Source organism: Platichthys flesus, chromosome 11 (genome assembly GCF_949316205.1).
Source record: "Platichthys flesus chromosome 11, fPlaFle2.1, whole genome shotgun sequence".
Lineage (NCBI taxonomy): Eukaryota > Metazoa > Chordata > Actinopteri > Pleuronectiformes > Pleuronectidae > Platichthys > Platichthys flesus.
Window position 1 is genome coordinate 6,885,013 of NC_084955.1, and position 19,070 is coordinate 6,904,082.

A 19,070-nucleotide genomic window follows, 5' to 3' on the forward strand; every position below is an offset into this window, starting at 1 on the left:
AATATTCTGATACAGGATGGTATATCCGCCATTACTATTTTCACATTGTTTATTTAGTCTGTCATGGAGTTGTAGAGTGAATTAGACAGTAGTGATAACATTATAATGTCCACACATCAGTGTTGTAAACACTTCTCCAATTAATTATATAATTATGTTTTCACACTGAGGGAAGTGGAGAGACTTGATGTGGACTGTTATCAACAGCTCTGTGGGAGATCATCACCTTGAATATTACAGATGAGGTAGAAAGACATTTTATCTATGTGTACAATGTTGTATTTCTTTGTCACGTTTTATCAAAAGCGATTTAAAGTATGTGCATTTAACCATTAGGATACAAACCCAGACCCTAGTACATCGGTTCTAGCTGAAATAAGTAGTGCTTCATAAACAACACAAAACATTCATAACAGTACGCTTCTGCTCCTCATTAATGCAGCTCCTGATGTCCCCAGCAGCAACATGGTGGAGATCTGCAGCTTCATGCTGGTCAACTGGAAGACAACTGATTAAGATTAAAAGATTAAGATTAAAATCCATTTATTCATCCCAAACACATGCACAGACATGCAAAGGCACACTCATGCAGGTAGGGAAATTTAATCGCTGCTTTTTACCCATCTGGTGCAGGACACACAGAGCAGTGAGCGACCATGTACGGCGCTCGGGGGAGCAGATGTTGGGGGAGTGAGGTGCCTTGCTCATGGGCACTAGAGAGGGTAGGGAGACTCTTGGATTTTTGGACAGATCAATCCAGGTTCGACTTTTGTTGTCTCTCCATGGAGTCGAACCAAAGACGAACCAGAGACCTTCTCTGCCCATAGTCCAAGTTTCTGCCACTCGACCACCGCCTCTCCTCATGCATCATCAAACTAGTAATCTACACATCACTCCATGCGTTGCTCCCTTAACTACAGATGGCCTGCGAATGTCATGGAGTTTTACAGTGAATTAGACAGTTTAGGTATGATTTTAATCTCCACACATCAGTGTTGTAAACAGTTCTCAAATTAATTATAGAATTATGTTTTCACACTGAGAGAAGTGGAAAGACTTGATTTGGACTGTTATCAATAGGTCTGTGGGAGATTATCACCTTGAATAGTACTGATGAGGTAGAAAGACATTTTATGTATTTGTACAATGTTGTATTTCTTTCAGCACTTTTATCAGAAGGGACTTAAAATATGTACATTTCACCATGAGGATATAAACCAAGACCACAGTACAACAGTTCTATCTGAAATCTGTTGTGCTTTATACACAACACAAAACATTCTTTAACAGTGCGTTTTTTCTCTTCATAGATGAAGAACTGCAGCACCTGATGTCCTCAGCAGCAACATGGTGGAGATCTGATTTGATACACTTTAGATAAGAACCCAGTGTTTTATATTTCTGCTTTGCCATAAGAGACAGAACATGGTCATCACAGCTGTGTCCTTCAGGCTCGTCTGTCCCTAATAAAATGATAGGAAACATGAAAGTGATCGTCATTATTGTAGAGGAAGAGTTACATATGAACAAAGTGTGTAATCTTATTTTCTGTGGATATTCAACTGTGTATTTGAATATGCTTTTGGATTAAAACGTGCACTACCATGACAATGAATGTTTTTAATGGAGCTATTTCACATTAAAAGTATTGCATTATAATTTAATACATTATGTATTATGTGCAATACTTTGATTGTTTTTAAGTAATGAAATCAGGTCTGTACCTGGAGTCAGTGTTCAGTCTGGTTGGATTCAAGTTGTGTGTCAAGTTGGACCTTCTAGAGGAACATGAAACCAATACACAGATATGTAAAGTCATACATGGGCCAGGTTAAGTAATTAACAGACTTTTAAATGGTAAAAATAAAATATTAGTTCAAAGTTAATCAGAGCATAATCATTTCAGATTAGGAAATAGGTAGTGCATATAAGCCCACAACTCTGTATGACACTGTCTGTTGTAGTAAAGGTACAAGGCTATGACTTACTCATATTTAACAAAAGAATTCAGTGAAGTCTGTCTGAGATTAACGATTTAAATACTGAAGGTGGGAGACACGGTTATTTTTCACTGTAACACGTGACAGGACATCAACACCGTGACTCTGAATAAAGAGCCTTAAAAGACGTAGTGCTCCTTTGAACAGCTGCTCTTACAATGTGTAGCAAGTGCTAAATCTCCATTAGTATAATAGTAACAAAAATCACCCTTTACATAATTGAACATATATTTTCCATGTGAACCCCTTTAACACAGTTCAATTCAGGAGCAAAATATAATTTATACAGTATTTATTAGAGCTAGTATTAGTAAACAGATCAAACAAATGCAGTACAACACATCACACATCCACAGTGTCTCTTTTGCTTATCATCACAGTCAGTCAGAAGTGTCCGTTTAACTTACGTAGCAGTTGAGAGATGCTTCGTCGGAGCTAGCAGGAGCTAGCTCATAGCCAGTGCTGCTGTTGAGAGCGGCAGAGTTCACACAGGAAAAGACACAACGGGAGAGGGGACAAAAACCTTTGAGTCCCACACTCTAACCTGCTGAGCGAACAACGTCCACAGTTACTCCGCCGCCGTCCTCTCATCCAGACTCGCCAACCGTTCTCCGGTTCTTCGTGATACACAGCTCCGCAGCTTGTGACGACGTAACTCATGAGGCGTTCACTTGCAGCTGTGTTAAATGCAGCTTCGTTTGTCATGGCGAGTTGAAGAAGTCTGCTGCAAAGCTATGAATAATCCGCATGATGAAAACTCACAGCAATGTTATGCCTACATTATCAATATATTGAGACCCATGTGACACAGTTTGACATGGTTTAGCAAAGTGAATGAGGAGAAATACATCCAAGTGTGAGACGTAACAAACCGAAAGCGGTCTCATGCTGCGTTCAGGGTAACTCTGTTAAAATGGGTTTCATAGGTCATGGTGAGCTGATGAACTTTGATGCCACGCCATTAACAATCTGCATGATGAAAAGTCACAATAATGTTATGCCTACATTATCAATATCTTGAGACCAATTTGACACAGTTTGACATGGTTTAGTAAAGTGGCTGGAGGGAAATACATCAAAGAGTAAGATGACCAAAACAAGACATTTCCTGATGCCACCAGGGGGCGCTTTCCTTTTAAGTCATGATTTCTAGGTAGATGTCTTCCGGTCGCGACTCTTGTCTTATATGTGTAGTTTGGAGTCGATTGGACAAAATATGTCTAAGTTACAGAAGCTCGCTTATATTGGCGTTTAGTCGAACTTTGAGACCTCACCACGGTCACACGGTATGATGAAAAGTTTAAATTCTGATAACTTTAGATCTTCATCTTGTTTTGTAGAGTCTCATCTAATTTTTAAGTTGATCTGATGAAAGCTGTCTGAGTAGTACATAAAAACATAACACGTACCAAAATAAGACATTTCGCGTTACCACCAGGGGGCGCTGTGATTGTAAGTCACAATTTCTGCACCCATGTCTTCTGGTGGCGACTCTTGTCGAATGTGTCTAGTTTGGACTCAATTGGACAAAATATGTCTGAAATATGGAAGCTTGTGTTTTGATGGCGTTTCATCAAACTTTAACGCCACACCACGGTCAGACGGTTTTGCTAAAACGTAATCCTTCAATAACTTTAGATCTCCAATTTGTTGTGATGACGATCGTCTAAATTTGAAGTTGATCTGATGAAAGCTGTACGACAAGTACATCAAAGAAAAAATATGGAATATGACCAAAATGGCCACTAAAGTCAAACTGGCGGGCTTCCTGTTGCGTTATTCATAATGCACTGATGGACTTTTTTGTGCATCTAGTCATGATACACAATAATCTTTGTTTTTTTTGAGGATCGGTGAATGCTAAATGAGGGGCTTTTCCGTAGGTGGCGCTCTTGAGCCATTTTGCCACGCCCTTTTCAAAATACTCCAGAATACGTAATTTTACGCCGCCTTCGAATTTACTGCAAACTCCTACAACTTTTTGAGCACATTAAAGCCCTCAAAAAGCCAATTCATTTAAGCTAAGAAAAATAATAATAATAATAATAATAATCATTTCAATTTCAATAGGGCCTCCCACCGATTTCGGTGCTCGGGCCCTAATAATCATTTCAATTTCAATAGGGCCTCCCACCGATTTCGGTGCTCGGGCCCTAATGATCCCCTTTTGAACCATGTAATGAAATGCACATAGATGAAAACCTGAAGATTTACATTTTCAAAAGGAAGTTGACATTTAAAATGTAAAGGACGGGGGAGGCAGAACAGAGAGCGTTTTTGATCCCATGCGAGAAGCCTCTGAGAATGAGTGGGATGGTGCTTCAATATGAGTTTGATATATATATGTATTCATATAAAATCTTTGGATGTACATTTTAAACTTCACTTTAATATGTGGACAGGAAAGGGGAATTTATCATGAGATAACAAGCAAGTCACTTATACAGCCAAATAAATAATACTGTCTCGAACATAGGTAAACAAAATGTGACATGTCTTATCATAGAATAAATACTGATTATGTTTCTTCCATACTGTTATATCTACAACTAAAACCTTAGGAAGCCAAAGAAAAGCTGTCATAATGTCATTAAGCATAATGCATTCAGTTTTTTGGCTCTGGTGAACATATTAAGTCGAAAATAAGGAATGATCCAAAGAAATAAATATAAAAGAAACAACTCAGAAAATGAAGATTGAACAGCAGCGTTATCTCATTTGGGGGAATGCAACAAATCTTGCGAGATATGGGGATATGGAAGTCTGTGTTAGACCTGATGACAAAGTGAGTTTGCAGCACAGGCTCCTTTTTCTACTCACCAGTGTGGTGAAGATATAGTGATAGTACTCTGTCATCATCCCCATGGCAAGAGCCTAAGAAGGAAAGGGAAATAAAAGAGGCAGAGAGAGATTAAGATATGGAGACATTTATAAATGAATAGGGACGCAGACACAATATTTTGTCATATTTAGCATATTCATTTTTCTGTTAGTCTGTATGGCTGAGTTATGTGAAGAGTAATATTCTGCTTTCACTAATGCAGCCAGGCTCAGAGGCAAGGAACAAACACACCAGCATTACAAAAAAAGCTGAGTATAGCAAGAGGTTCATCTCAGTCTCTATTACACTGTACAGTTTAATATATGAGGAAAAGTACAAAGGATATTGTATGATTTGTAGAAATGGGGCCACTGGGTAATTTTTTCAACAACATACAGTATGGAAGTCACACTGGGTCACAAGAGGTCAATTGCGCGCATTCTTCCAACGTGGATTTGAGTTTTAGGAGTGCTTTGACAGCAAAGCAAAAATATGACAATGTAAAGACAAATGTGAAGCTTCCAGTTTGTATCATGGTTCACTGGTTCTACCAATGAACCCAAGAGAAGGTGCCAAAAAAAAACAACGTAAACAGGTGGCAGTGGAAATCCAAACATCTTATTGAACAGACTTTCAATGATGAACAGGAGATTCTTAGAGAACCAACTAATCTATGTTCCAACTTCCCAATATAGTCACAAGCTTTGAGTAGACCAATAGAACGAGCTCAATGGGACCACAATGGGTTGGGGGACTGGGGGGTTTAAACAGCATCTGACCTTGGAATACCTTTGCATCCCTCATAAATAGCTAAAACAGATGGATGGGGGTCTGAGAACTAGGCTATTTCTCCTTTTCCCAAACACAGATCCAGATTTAGGGCGAAAGAATGGACGGACAATGCATTTGGTTTGCAAGTTTAACAGTCTGTAAATAGTTTCAAAGTTTAACAGAGCCCCCTGAGCCATATGCACATCCGAAAGAGTCTGGACACAGAGCAACAATCTATTTTAGGTTGATTAGATGAATACATTGGGACATGAATATCTGAGATCCGTCTTGTTCATGTTCAGAATGAGTCCGACTTTACTCATGTGTCTGAAATTGCCACTCTTCTTCTGAAGTCTAGTAAATTCGCTGATAGGAATCATTCACACCATTACCGAGGTAATCTATCTCTAAATGAACATCCCTGAAATGAGATTCTAACATGGAATCACCTTGCTCTGTATTATTCTATCATCATTTAGACTTTGTGTGCGTGCTGGCTATCTGCCAGCCCATTTCAGCTGTACGTAGCTATATAGTGGTGCCAAGAGTCCTGTCGTGTTGAGACTCACTAAACCAATATAGGAATCACGGATTAGGACTGTGCAGAGGATCATTACACTGGCATGGATGATATTGGCTGGCATCAGGTGTGGAAACCTTCAGTTAGTCGACAGCCTTCCATCTGAAGACCAGCCCACTCAGTGGTGACTCACATGGTGCCATTGCCTAGACCTTGTGATGACTGATGACAGCTGGAACCCTTGAGGAGATAATGTATATTTCCAATTTTGTGATGTTAAAGGAAAACAAGTCTTTAAAGAAGTACACATCATTCAGCTTTTAGAATTTGAAATGTCTTTCAACTGTTCATCTTATTCCCCTAACACTTATCATGTTAAGGGCCTGAGGAAGTACAGTCCAAAAAGGGTTAGGGTTAGGGGTTATTATTTTCAAAACAACTGAACAAGTGACTCCAATCACTCAGGACCACACATAATCAAATAGCTACAAGAAATGGAAAATATACAAAAGAGGGAGTGATTGACTCTAAATGAAAGTATAGTGAGTCAGAAAACTCCAAAGGTGTGTCTAGAGTTGTATCAAATGTTCAACTGCTATAGTTTGCTAGACTGTGAAGTATGTTTTATTAACGGCAAACTCCAAACTGCCCTTATAATACCTATAAACAATACCATGCCACTGTTGGAGGATCATTTCTGCTCTATATTTATTTTGGAAAAGTTGGCATTCAAGCAACTCCTTCCAGTGTTGAGCATGTACAACATTCATTGTTTATCCCTCATGTGAGTATTTCCCACCAACTTTTCAGCCTCACTGTTTATGTTATTGATTTTTATTTGAATCTGAACTTTTGTTCAGAGTGTGGAACGTGTGTATAAATAGCATGTCTTTTCCAAATATTTAATTTTGTTTCCCCGTGCTAGTCTTTGTGCAGCATATGTTGGGTCAATCTCTGTAAACATTGTTAACATTGATATCAGTCTTCTCACTTGACTGTCTTGTTGTCATGTTGATTTTGCTTTATTTGGGAAAACGGTTTGGCTAACAGCTGTTGAAGAGTAGAGGACCTTTTTAGATTACTGGTGAATCACGTAATGAGAATATCTGGGCAGGACAGTTAAGTCTTTCATTATCTTCCATTAGCAGAGTTTCTCTCTGATATTATTAATAAATTGAGTCCTTGACCTTCCATAGAATCTACCATTTAGTCGTTGATTAAAGATGCTGCAAGAGTGAAAGTCTCACTTTAATATTTGATAAATCCTTTAAGCAGCAGAGACATGAAGGCTTGCTAATTGAGTTACTCATTACAAAAATGACATTGTTCAGCCGCATTATAAAAACCATTGAATAGAATTGAGAAACAAAGAAAAGGTCATTTTTTTTAATCCAATTTAAAATGCCACTTCCTAAAATCTAAAGTATATCTCTGGTTCATTCCTGAAGGAAGATAATAATCATTGAATGCTTGTTCTACCACGAGGAACATGCCTGGATTGGAAGCTATAACGTCTTTGGTCTCCAGTGATGGACGCTAACTCTGCAATTAATGGTGTTATTATCTTAAAATGCCAAACAAAGTTATGCTGTGATCTTAATACCAGTAAATGTGTCTTTTATCACAGGATAAAAGGCTTCTGTGATCCATGGTCCGTCCAAAAGGATTCCATCATGTAGAGGTAGAGATGTCCTTTAGAGGACAGGGCGTAACTGAAAGGAGCACATTGTGACAGCTACATTTCTTATACAAGGAAATTGGATAATTAGGTTGTGATGCCACATAGACATGTTTGCTACCCTGAGATAATGAGATGATAGAGCTGTAATTTAGACATAATTGTGTGTTGTGATCCAAGCTTCTCTGTTTTGATCACCGGTCCAGCGCATGAGCATGATATTCTCTCCCTGCAATACTGTTGCTCCTCGCTATGATTATAAAGCAAATTATCGACAACCATTGGTTGTATTTTATCAATCAAAGCACTAAAATCCACAGAGCAGGTTTTATAGATCATTTCAAATTGACTTTTTCTGTTCAATTCATTTCAAAGAGAAGGTGTGCTCACACGCAGATTTGCCAACAGTGAGAGAACACTTCTCTGCAGTGAAAAAATGATTTATTTAAATATCATGTGTAGGGCCAAGAGTGATCATATAATTAATAATTTGTCATCACTGCTTCACGTTCAGGATTGAGAAAAAGAGAGTTAATAGAGTTAATACACGTGTTGTGCATCAGCCAATTTAAACACGCATTCTTAAAAATGTGTCCTCAAATAAATAGTGAAATGTTTAATCGGAAAAAAGAAAATGATGTTGGTATGAAACGAGCCCAGACACTTACATTGTACTTTCTGCCACTTTGTGCTGGGTGTAGGACTAGGCCCTAATAAGGCCAGTTATATTTAGCAGTGGTTGACAGTGTGAGAGCAGATTTTTTGTTCACTGAAAAGATTAGCATGCTAACAAGACTTTAGAAATATTACTAGCTGCCCTGTAACAGTATTTGATAGACCGAAATTATGTTAGAAATGTGAGAAACAGAAATGTCCAGTCATGTGCAACTTAAGATGGCAAAGGCTGTCCTGTTGTTTTACCAGTTTATGTTTTACTTAATTCTACATGAACACTCAAATGTGATGCTTAGTTAATCAACTCCACTAAGCTTTATTGTGCACAACAGAACAAAGAAGGGTGTGTTGTTTGTGGTTTTATTAGAGATATGTTTCATAGCAGGAAAATATGAAAATGGAATTCAACCTCTACAGTTATTCTTAATATTGTAATGTTGAAAAATACTTGACAATTGATGATTTTACTGGGATGCTTTCAATTATCTTAAATGAATTTGTTAGACAACAATGCCATTTACTTCTGTACTTTAGTAATGTTCGATCAGATTCAACATGTGGAAGAGCTGAATCATAATAGAAGACAAACTAGATACTTGTTAATAGGTGTTGAATGTTGTTATTCCAGATCATTTCTGTAAATTAGTTTATCTGTTAAAGAGGATGTCTTTAGATCTGAAATGGTGAAAAAAAAGTACATTAATGAGGACATTTTTTACAGAAGCCATACAATCGGACAGTGTCCCATCTTCAAGACATGTTGATGATCTCCAGAATGTCTCTAATTCTACCAGTACTGACTGTTAATGTAAGCACCAGATTTACTTATAAACCTATTAAGAATAATAACACACTGAGTTTGCATCCTTCTTAAACAGCTAGATTCAACAAATTACTGCAGACTTCCAAAAGTAACTGTTAAGCATGAATTTTAATCTCATTATTGACCATGGTTGAGCTTCTTTAAACCAGTTCAGAGAAGCCTGATGCAAGAACTCAAGCATCATAGTTAAAAACTCTCAAATCCGGCGATCCTCCAAAGGCTTTGGAAACTGAAGTTAGTAAGCCTCTCCTCAGCAAGAGCAGTCTATGAGTCAGCTGCTAAACTGAATAACATGTGGTTTATACCAAATTAATCATAAGATGAGTTATCAATCTAAGGTAGGTACGTTATGATATTTTTTGTAATGCTAAATTATCTCAACAATAACTGTCAGTCAGGATTCCAGCCCCAATAAAGCACTGAGGCTGACTAAATAAAGGTGCCTAATGACATTATCTTAAACAACAGTGGGGAGAGCATGGCCTAGGGGATAGAGTGGGTGTTCTGCAACAAGAGGGTTGCTGGTTCGAATCCCACTCTTTCCCATCTGCATGCCTAAGTGTCTTTGGCAAAGACACTGAACCCCCCAAAATGGCCCCTCATAAATGTTGAGTGTACTAAAAATGTAAGTCGCTTTGGACAAAAGCGTCTGCTAAATGACATGTAATAATAATGTAATGTAATGACTCAATTCAAGTCTTCGGCTGTTGTTAGACTTTATTGATGCTTTTGAAAGCATGACCTGTTTTTTTGGCAAGGATTATGAAACTGGGTGGGACTCTGGCATTAAAATTGGTTCTAGTTATATTTCCATGACAGAAAATACTTTGTCTCTATTGTCAATCCAAGCAGATTGTAATAACCTGTGAGACTACACAAGGGTTCATCTTGGTACCTCTCTTATTTAGCCTCTTTATGCCTCCTTGATCACAGTATACAAAACAATATGGTCCCTTTCATTGTGTTAGTGCATGGAATCAAATCACTTCTGCAACTAAGAAGAAAGGAGACAGAGGTAATTGTCTTTGGAGCTCGGAAAGAAAGACAGAATTAACCTTTCAGAACCCTTCTTACAGATCATGTATGCTTATAACAATTAAGAATGTTGTGAAACATACAGTCCTCAATTTTATAACTTATAACACAGAGTTAATATGTAAATACAAATTCTAAGTCAACTGTTGCCCAATTGTATGAACGCCAGAGAGGAACGTATCAAGAATCAGGATTTGGCTCATACTAGAGGTTGGATCCAAGCCCAGTAGGATGGGCTCACACAACAAATTAAAATGTTTGATCTCGGGTTTTGTTCAGTTATGTCGGCCAAACAGATCCAGCACAAAACAATGCATTTTCAATGATCATGTACAAGTGTGTTATTAGGATAAGTAGGCAAACTGTGACTATGGTAACATTACATGTCATTTGGCTGACTCCTTTATCCAAAGCATCTTACAATTAGTACACTCAACATTTATGAGGGGCCATTTAGGGGTTCAGTATCTTGCAAAGGACAGTTCGGCATGCAGATGGGGAAGAGTAGGGTTTGAACCAGCAACCTTCTTGTTGGAGAACGACCACTCTACCCCCTAGGCCACGTGACAGTGCTTCAGTTTACATTAACTCCATCAACCAAGGGTTGGATTAGGACAGAAATATGTGGCCTAAGCTGCAGTCTAATGAGTAAAGTGACATCAAATCACACGCAGACAGTGAAACTCATATAACTTCATGTCATATGATGCCAGCAAGGTTTCCAAACCCCTGCATGCACAAGCCTATCTATTCAGACCGTTACAATGGTTTTGCTGTAAGAAACCACAGGGTGTACCGCTACACCTCCAAACATGTGCAAACACAGACACACAAACACACCTGCTTCAGGATCCCAGCAGCCATCTCATGGCCGCAGTCAAAGATGATGTGGAACTCCTTCCCCCTCTTCATCTCCTTTAAGAGCGGCTTGGCGTCCTTAGTGTCTGCAGGCAGCTGTCGAATCTTTAACCGGATGTTGTACCGGGAAGGCGCCTTTATAAGTTCTTGCAACCGAATAAGACCTGTAGAGAAACACATAAAGGAAAACACTGTAATTTGATACTTTTTTTTGCCTCGAGTCATTGCTATTTGAAAAATGAGCCCAGCTGCAATCAATACAGTCCTGCTCCCATGAGGGCAATACATTTCAACTAAGAAAATGTCAGGATGTACTGTGTGTGTTGACCACTCCTGATACAAAGTTGGAGATTTAAAGTAGATTGGGTATACGAGGGCTGCAGTGATGTATATTGGTTTTCACTTAATTTTTAACAATTCACTTTTCTAAAAAAACTCTCACCTGTCCGCTCCAACTATTCTGTATCCTAAACACAACATTTGTCTGCGTGTCTTTCCAAGTCCTCTTTCCCTTTGTCTTTCTCACCCACATTGCACCTAAAAACAATCTGGAACGCACTGCTCAGTGTCAGCGGACCTTGATCCTACCATAGTAATGTTCTCAATAATACAATGGAACGGAGACATATATCAATACTGTACATTACCTGACATTCATCATTCATCATACATGATATTGATTCTGTGCTCACTATCGATCCCTCTCTTCCTCTATGTGCTGCTCACTGCTGTGTGTAGGAGACGTGGGAAGTCAACCTTGTTGTGGGAAATTGACAGGGACTTCAGCTGCAGCACAAACATCTTAATTTTGACAGATAAGCTTCTGCTGTGATATCCAAGTATTTCTCCCCTCAGTAGCAGATCAATCATGTTTGTGTTCCAGCTGAAGAATATGCAAATGTCAGATGCCAGCGGGGCCAGACATTTATGTAGAATGGATTTTGTGAGCCTGTGCATTTTTTTTCCTGATGCAGGCTTTTTCCTGTTGAAATGAAGGTTATTTTTCAACATAATTTAGTTTGCTTGATGAATGCATGTTTTCTGTAGATTGTTAAATGAACTGTCTGCACATCTGACTGTCCTCTTTAGACAACAGCATCAGTCTGTTGTTCAAATGCCTCAGCTCAACATTTGTTTACTTGACAGAACCCAGACTGATGTCAGAAGCAGTGGTGGAAATGCTAATGGGAGGACGGCAGGGCGTGTGTTTGGTTGGAGAAGGCGTGCAACATAAAAGACCAATGCTGATTTCTTCTTCCAATGACCATAATGTATTGCGTTGTCCATTTGTGGTGATGGATCAGAAAAGAGCTGTCATCATTCCATAAGAATCATTTGCATTTCATAAGGCACTATGCTTCTTTCCCATGGCCCTCAGTGCCACACAACCCCCACCAGCCTATTTACAGCCAGATTAAGTGAAAAGTTATGATCACCTTCTCAGTCACCCAGAACAAAAACTAGACGGGGTCCTGCCGGTTAACAGAACAATATTAAAATAAACGAATGAGCTTAATCAAATGTGCTATTACACTAAATCCGTTCATTTAAAAATAGCTTATTGTTAAACTGCACCAAGACAAACCCCCAAAGATATAAATGGTTGTGTGCATTTAATGAAACATGTGCACCTGATGTTGACGTGGGCCGATTTTTTTTTGCTGGAAACTTCTAATCTAGGTTTGCGATTTGTATGATGTTTAAACATGAATATTTGGGGGCAAATGTGTTTGAATAGAAATCAGCGGAGGTTTTGAACTAATAACCTTAGAGTACTACTTAAGTTATGACCTCAATGACATAACTGCCAGATCAAAGGGCTTTACAGTACACTTTATTTCCATTCACTCACTCACTCACTACAGCCTATCTATGGGCATATCTTGAGGTTCAGTATCCTGTCCAAGGACACTTAGCAATGCAGATGGGAGAGACTAGGATCACTGACCTTCTCGACCCACTCAGCCGCAGCCACAGCCGTTGTTTGCCCCCTCCAACTTAATTTTCGAACTACTTTAAATAACTACTTAATAAAAGTTTTTTTTAATTTACACTATGAGTAGAGCTTCTTAAAACAATTCACAAGATAGTAATAATTGAACTTTATTGTCGTGATTCTGCTCATGATTAATTTGAAAACCGATCACGAGTATATATCAAACCAGTGTTTATCTCGAGTGAATTCCCACTGGCTGGACCAGATGCTATTTTAAACACTAGCCAAGTCTGAGTCCTTACATCTACAAACACATACATCAGTCTAAACCAGCGCAGCAGTCTCCTGTGTCTCTGCCCACAGTCCACCGTCCCCAGCTGTTTGGCCCGTGGCATTATTTGCTTACTTCCTGCTTCCAGATGAGTGCACAGCACTGTGGGAAACCAGCCTGCAGTCTGCTGGAGTGTCGGCATCGAGGCGCTGGTGTTCATTAAATCAAACACTCCGTTGCACATTGATGATGATATCCGCAGAGTGTTGACCTGTGAGACACTGGCAGTGATACGTTTTCCATTGGATGACAAAGTAACCCCTCAGCTGTGCCTCGGAACATGTCAGCTGGACACAGAGACAGTTTTCTCTCTCCGTTATAAACAAACCAGCCTCCAGAGGCTTCACGTTGTGTCCCAGAGCTCAAGCTGGGCCAACTTTGTCTATAAATGTTCATGTGCACGTCGAAAAAATAGTAATTGATGCGTGTGGCAGATGGACAAACATGCGTCACAGTGAAACAGAAAAAAATCAAAACCAATAAAAAAAAAGCAAGTCAAAGAAATGGATTGTTGGAACCTTTTAAAAGGTATCCACACATTGCAAGTCCAAAGGGTGAGAGTTCCAACGACTGTGGCGCTTCAACAAAAACACAGTGTCATTTTTAAGTAAGTAAAAAGACTATTTGCTATGAAATCACTCTTCCAGCATGACACGTCTCATTTTGATAGATCATCTTTAAATCCATTTCAGTATTCATTTGTGCAAGGACGTTACCTTCTTGTCACAGAGATAATTCTGTTGTCGTTATAAGATTTATTTAGCTTTCTACCTAGATCAATTTAATTATTGTAAATGTTGAGGTTTCCTCATTTCATTTAAAGCTCCAACATTTCCACAAAGACAACAGCACAAATTAACTTCCTGTCCACAATGGTAGCAGAGAGGCCTTGTAAGAAGAGTCTTTCTGGACAAAGAGCCAGAGGTTTGAGGACATCAATCTCGAAAACGTATGAGAATCAATAATGAAAAAACTATTTAGTTTGTATATTTTACACTAGTAACTTATCTAAGGACTTGAACTTAAGCTGTACAACTTCAATGATATCAACTTTAATGCCAGTTCATGTTATTTTAAGAGTTTTGAAGAAAAACTGGAATATTTTCTTCAAAAACTCTTCCCAAGTCTTTCCAGTTGGTGGCATCTTATTTTCAGAACATAACAGATGGATGGACACTTGGACAGATGGACCCATGCTGATCCAGTTAGTCAGTCCCACTGGTGTGGCCACCATTTCTGACAAATTCTTGACATGCCACGGGAAGAGGACCTTTTTTTTGGGACCTAGAGAGACGAGCTGAATTTTACCTGACATCATTTGCTTGTAAACAGAGAGCAGGTCTGTCTGACATGAGTCCAAACTCCCATGAATGGTTGATGATGCATGAGCTGTCTGAGGAGAAAATCTGCCTCCGATGCCGGAGCAGCAATCTCTGTTTTACGGTTAGTTAGTCAACATCGATGAAAGCAGCACATCCGAGTGCTGCACTCGCTCCTCACCTGTCCGAGCACCTCTCCACCTCTTCTTCTCACTCTTGAAACATCTCTCCTTCTATTCTGCACGAGTGTCAGTGCTGATCAGTATTGACGGTGCTTAATGTGCAGCGACTGTTCCAGGATCCATATTTAACTCTGCATGAATATTTTATTCCCTCTAAGCGTTTATTACGCTGCTGTCTGGGAGTCTCCTGAGCGTAAAACAGTTCACAGCCCGCCTGTGATAAATATCCCTGCGTGGGAGCAGCCCCTCAAGCTTCCAGCTCCCTCTTGAGTGTATCGCTGGTGACAAGGGAAGAAAAGTTCCTTTTACTGGGCTGCTCAATCACTATCTGCCGCATGCGATGCAGGAGATATATAAAAGTTGTTCTTCTGCCACAAAATGAGTTCAAAGTAATTAGTCTGGAAATGAGAGCAAATATATTAAGTAGTAACAAATCAAACGTGTATTAATATGGGTGGAGCGCAAAAAAAACTAGGCCGTCTCAGTGGACGCCATTCTCCTCTTCATACATCCATTCTCACACATTAATTAATTCAACCAGCAACTGAACACATGCATCTGGAGCGGTGAGAAGGTTCATTCCATGTTCAAGCATTTAATACAGCATATCTGATAAATGGAATTCAAGCACATATCATCCATACCTTTCTTTCAACTAATTTTAGAATAGTTCGATTTACTATGGAATTGTAATTTTTCAGTGCAAGATTTATGGAAACTGAAATACTTGCCTCAAATCCACATTTGACATTACATGATCAGATATAATAATCAAAGTGAAGTTCATCATGGCATTGACACTATTATGAACATGTTTATAAGTGTAATATAGTTCATTCTTTAATGTATTATGACTCGCACCAGTCAACTAAAAGCAACAGGAGCTCCTTCTCAGTGACCTTGTACTATGTTAGGTGGATGTTAGGAAAATTGTACTTTCTTGATTCGTGTTGTTCTGGGTTTGTACCATCATGGTTGAATGCACTTATTATAAGTCACTTTGGATAAAAGCGTCAACTAAATCAAAATGTAATGTCATGTAATAGTATGCACTGTTCACCTGGAGATGAATGCATTAAATACAGGTGATAAAATAAAATACAAATACATCTGCTCTTTTTGCAAATAGCTAACTCAGCACTGTCGGTTCCTACATGTCCTCCTCAGAGAGAGATAACGGCTTCATGTGTCATCTTCAGAGTAGAGAGACATTAGTGTCAGACTCAATTCTAGTTAATGGTTTGTAACTGGACATTGCATTGCACTGCATTCTCCCATCTCCAGTTCTCCTTTTCAGTCTGTCCTAATATTCTGTTGAAGTCCCCACCTCTTCTCTAACTGTTGTTCTAACTTCAGTCCATCAGTTGGGATGTGATGTTATTATTCATGTTGATGCCAGGAACCAGAAACATTTGTAGAATAGTTGGTCACTGATGGAGGTTGCTTTTCAATTCTAAATTGCGTAATGGCCTTTGGGTGTTTATACTGACACAACGGTAATTGATTTAGTTAGTGACTTAGTAGGTTTTCTAATGGGAAGCAGCTGATAAATAGTCGAAATGGACAATACTATCCAAATGACCACACAGTCAAACTAACAAAAACATGAGACAATGGTATGAGTACAGGAAACATCACGGCTGGTATTAACATTCTAGCCCTGCAACAGTGGGATTAGCTTGGTGAAAAGAGAAGAGTCAGTGAGCCCTTCTCTAAACAGGCTGTTGAGTGGTAGTGGAGCGTATGATGGGACTGGGACTGCTGGTGTGGATGCACGCACGCACGCATGCATGCATGCACACAAACACAGACACATGAAATTGAAATAGATTAAAGGAGTGGTCTCTCGACTCATCTGAAGCACACTGAGATGACTGGGACACGTTGGTAGAATACATATACAATCATTAATAAGGGACAAGGCATATTCTTTTGTCTTATTATGCTAGAGATATGGTAAATATTAAAATAGAAAATGCTACCATTAACCTCAACTAGTAGTAAGCTGTGAGCTGTTATTCCAAATGTTCCAAAAATGTAATGTTTCTCCTTGATTAATTGCTGTTGAAGCTAGTAATGTATTACAGTACGATCCCTCTCCCCATAGTGTTTAATGAAGTACTGGAAAAATGTAGGTAATAGTATTAGTTACCCTTTCTTAAATGAAAAAACGTGTTACAACTCCTCTTTTACCGTCCTCCCCTACTGATAAGAACTCCAACAATCACATCTCCTGATTCATTTTGTAAGTGTTGTGCATGTGTCACCAAGCAGAAAGCTAACCTAGATGGTGAATGACTTGTCACTGATCGAGCAACAAGTCACTTCCTGCACATGTAGCCTGCTGTTGCATACAATGCTGAATTTTATTGCAAGAATGTCATTGTGACGACTCTGTAGACAACTATCAGCAGATGCTATGGTGTGATGGCAAAGTTTCTATGTCAGGATAAATAGTATTTAGTATTTATAGCCTTGTTTTTCAAATGATCACTGTCTGGCAGTGGAAATCAGCCTAGATGCATGTACAGGATGTGAGCTAGAGACTTCATGCTGGCAACGAATATACTCCAATCAATACTGCTCTTTAGATTAACAAACAAAGGGATCGTGGGGGAGACATGTGAGAGGATAAGAGTGCACTCAGAGGAATATGTTATTACGTGTTATATATGTCAATCAGTGTTGCCTTCTCAATTGTTAGATTGCTAAATTAATCAGGAATATTTTGAAACTACATTTGTCTTTTTCCCTTCAAGGTGCAAGCATCCATAAAACACCCTGTCTGACCATACACGTGATTATATCTGCTTTCAGCTGAGAAACCAAGAGTGAAGCTCGTCTTTATCAAAAAGAATACAATTCTCCTACTTTATTTGCAATACCTAACTGACAGGCACAGATGGATGTTTTTTTACATCAATCCAATTAGCAAAGTTCTACTTTTCAAAGAACATTTCTTATATTCCCCTCCACACATCCTCAGTTGGACTTGGCATGATGGTTCCAGTCCACATGTCTACTGATATCCTGTGTTGAGGATGATGTTCTCTGCTAAGCCGAAGCTGTATATGAGGTTGCTTGTGTATTATCCCAGAAGGTATATGCATAGAAAATTGGAGAAATACTAAGTCTGTAAACAAGAGTTTGTTCATTTATTTGTTTCACATTTACAGGGGCAGATTGCAAAGCAGGGTGGAATCAATCCGACTCAGAAATGTTAAGTGGTATAGAAAACAGCTTCTTCCCAGTGGGTCTGGGGCAACCAGCCAGCTGGACCGGAAGTAAGCCACCCTCATGTCCTTCCTGTCGTTGCCAAACAGAAGGTTAGTCCCTTTTTTTGGTATTGATTACCTTAAGATTTTAAAGCCTGCTACATGAAACATTATTTTATTTTAATCACTTTTAAAAGTGATTAAATTATCTAACATCTGACAGAGCTGACAATTAGGAGGCATTTGAGTGAGGTACAGGTTTAACGAAATATGGTTGTTAGAGAAACAATAAATTGGAGTTTACAATACTATCAATGTTGTTAAATAAAGGTAAATGACAATAGGCAACTTACCCATGACAATTAGTTTTTTCCTGGTCCTGATAGCCGCCTTCAACTCAACGCTTCAACTCAACGCTAAACATCTGTTTAGGGTGCCACTTGATGCATCAGCAATGTGCTTCCAGCCTAAAGGCTCCAATATCAAAAAACTCTGTTTTCTTTATGTTAGAGATGGACCCTGTGAAAGGTTGTGTAACAAATGTAATGTCCCCTCATGGACTGACACTAATCGGCCCCTTAAGGGGAATTCACTGTGGAAGTTTCACACCGAAACCCAACGCAGTCCAGGGTTACACAAACATCAGGGGAGCACTCTCCCATTATCCCAGCCATTGTTTCCCTTACTTGCTCTTTGATCATCATAGTAAGTATGGAACTGAGATTTATGTGTAAAAAAATTAATTGGATCACCCTATTCACTACAATTACACTCACACTAATCTACCCACAGTTCTGTTCGCACCGCTACACATTATTTTCCGTTTCACTTCGAAATGAATGAAATCTCACTAATGAATGTTTACTGAAGGTATAATTGCATTTTGGAATGCAACAGTGATTTTAA

At 39.0% G+C, this 19,070-nt stretch overlaps 1 protein-coding gene across 3 annotated transcripts in view; it reads right to left on the reverse strand.

Annotated features, from left to right (window-relative positions):
• Positions 1-19,070, reverse strand: part of grik2 (glutamate receptor, ionotropic, kainate 2) — a 221,194-nt gene that overhangs the window by 124,542 nt on the left and 77,582 nt on the right. For all 3 annotated transcript variants that reach the window (XM_062399698.1, XM_062399699.1, XM_062399700.1), the window contains exons 4-5: positions 11,164-11,345; positions 4,821-4,874 (exon numbers count right to left, since the gene is read on the reverse strand). In XM_062399698.1, coding sequence (XP_062255682.1) covers positions 4,821-4,874; positions 11,164-11,345 — 236 coding nt within the window. The remainder of the gene's footprint in view (positions 1-4,820; positions 4,875-11,163; positions 11,346-19,070) is intronic.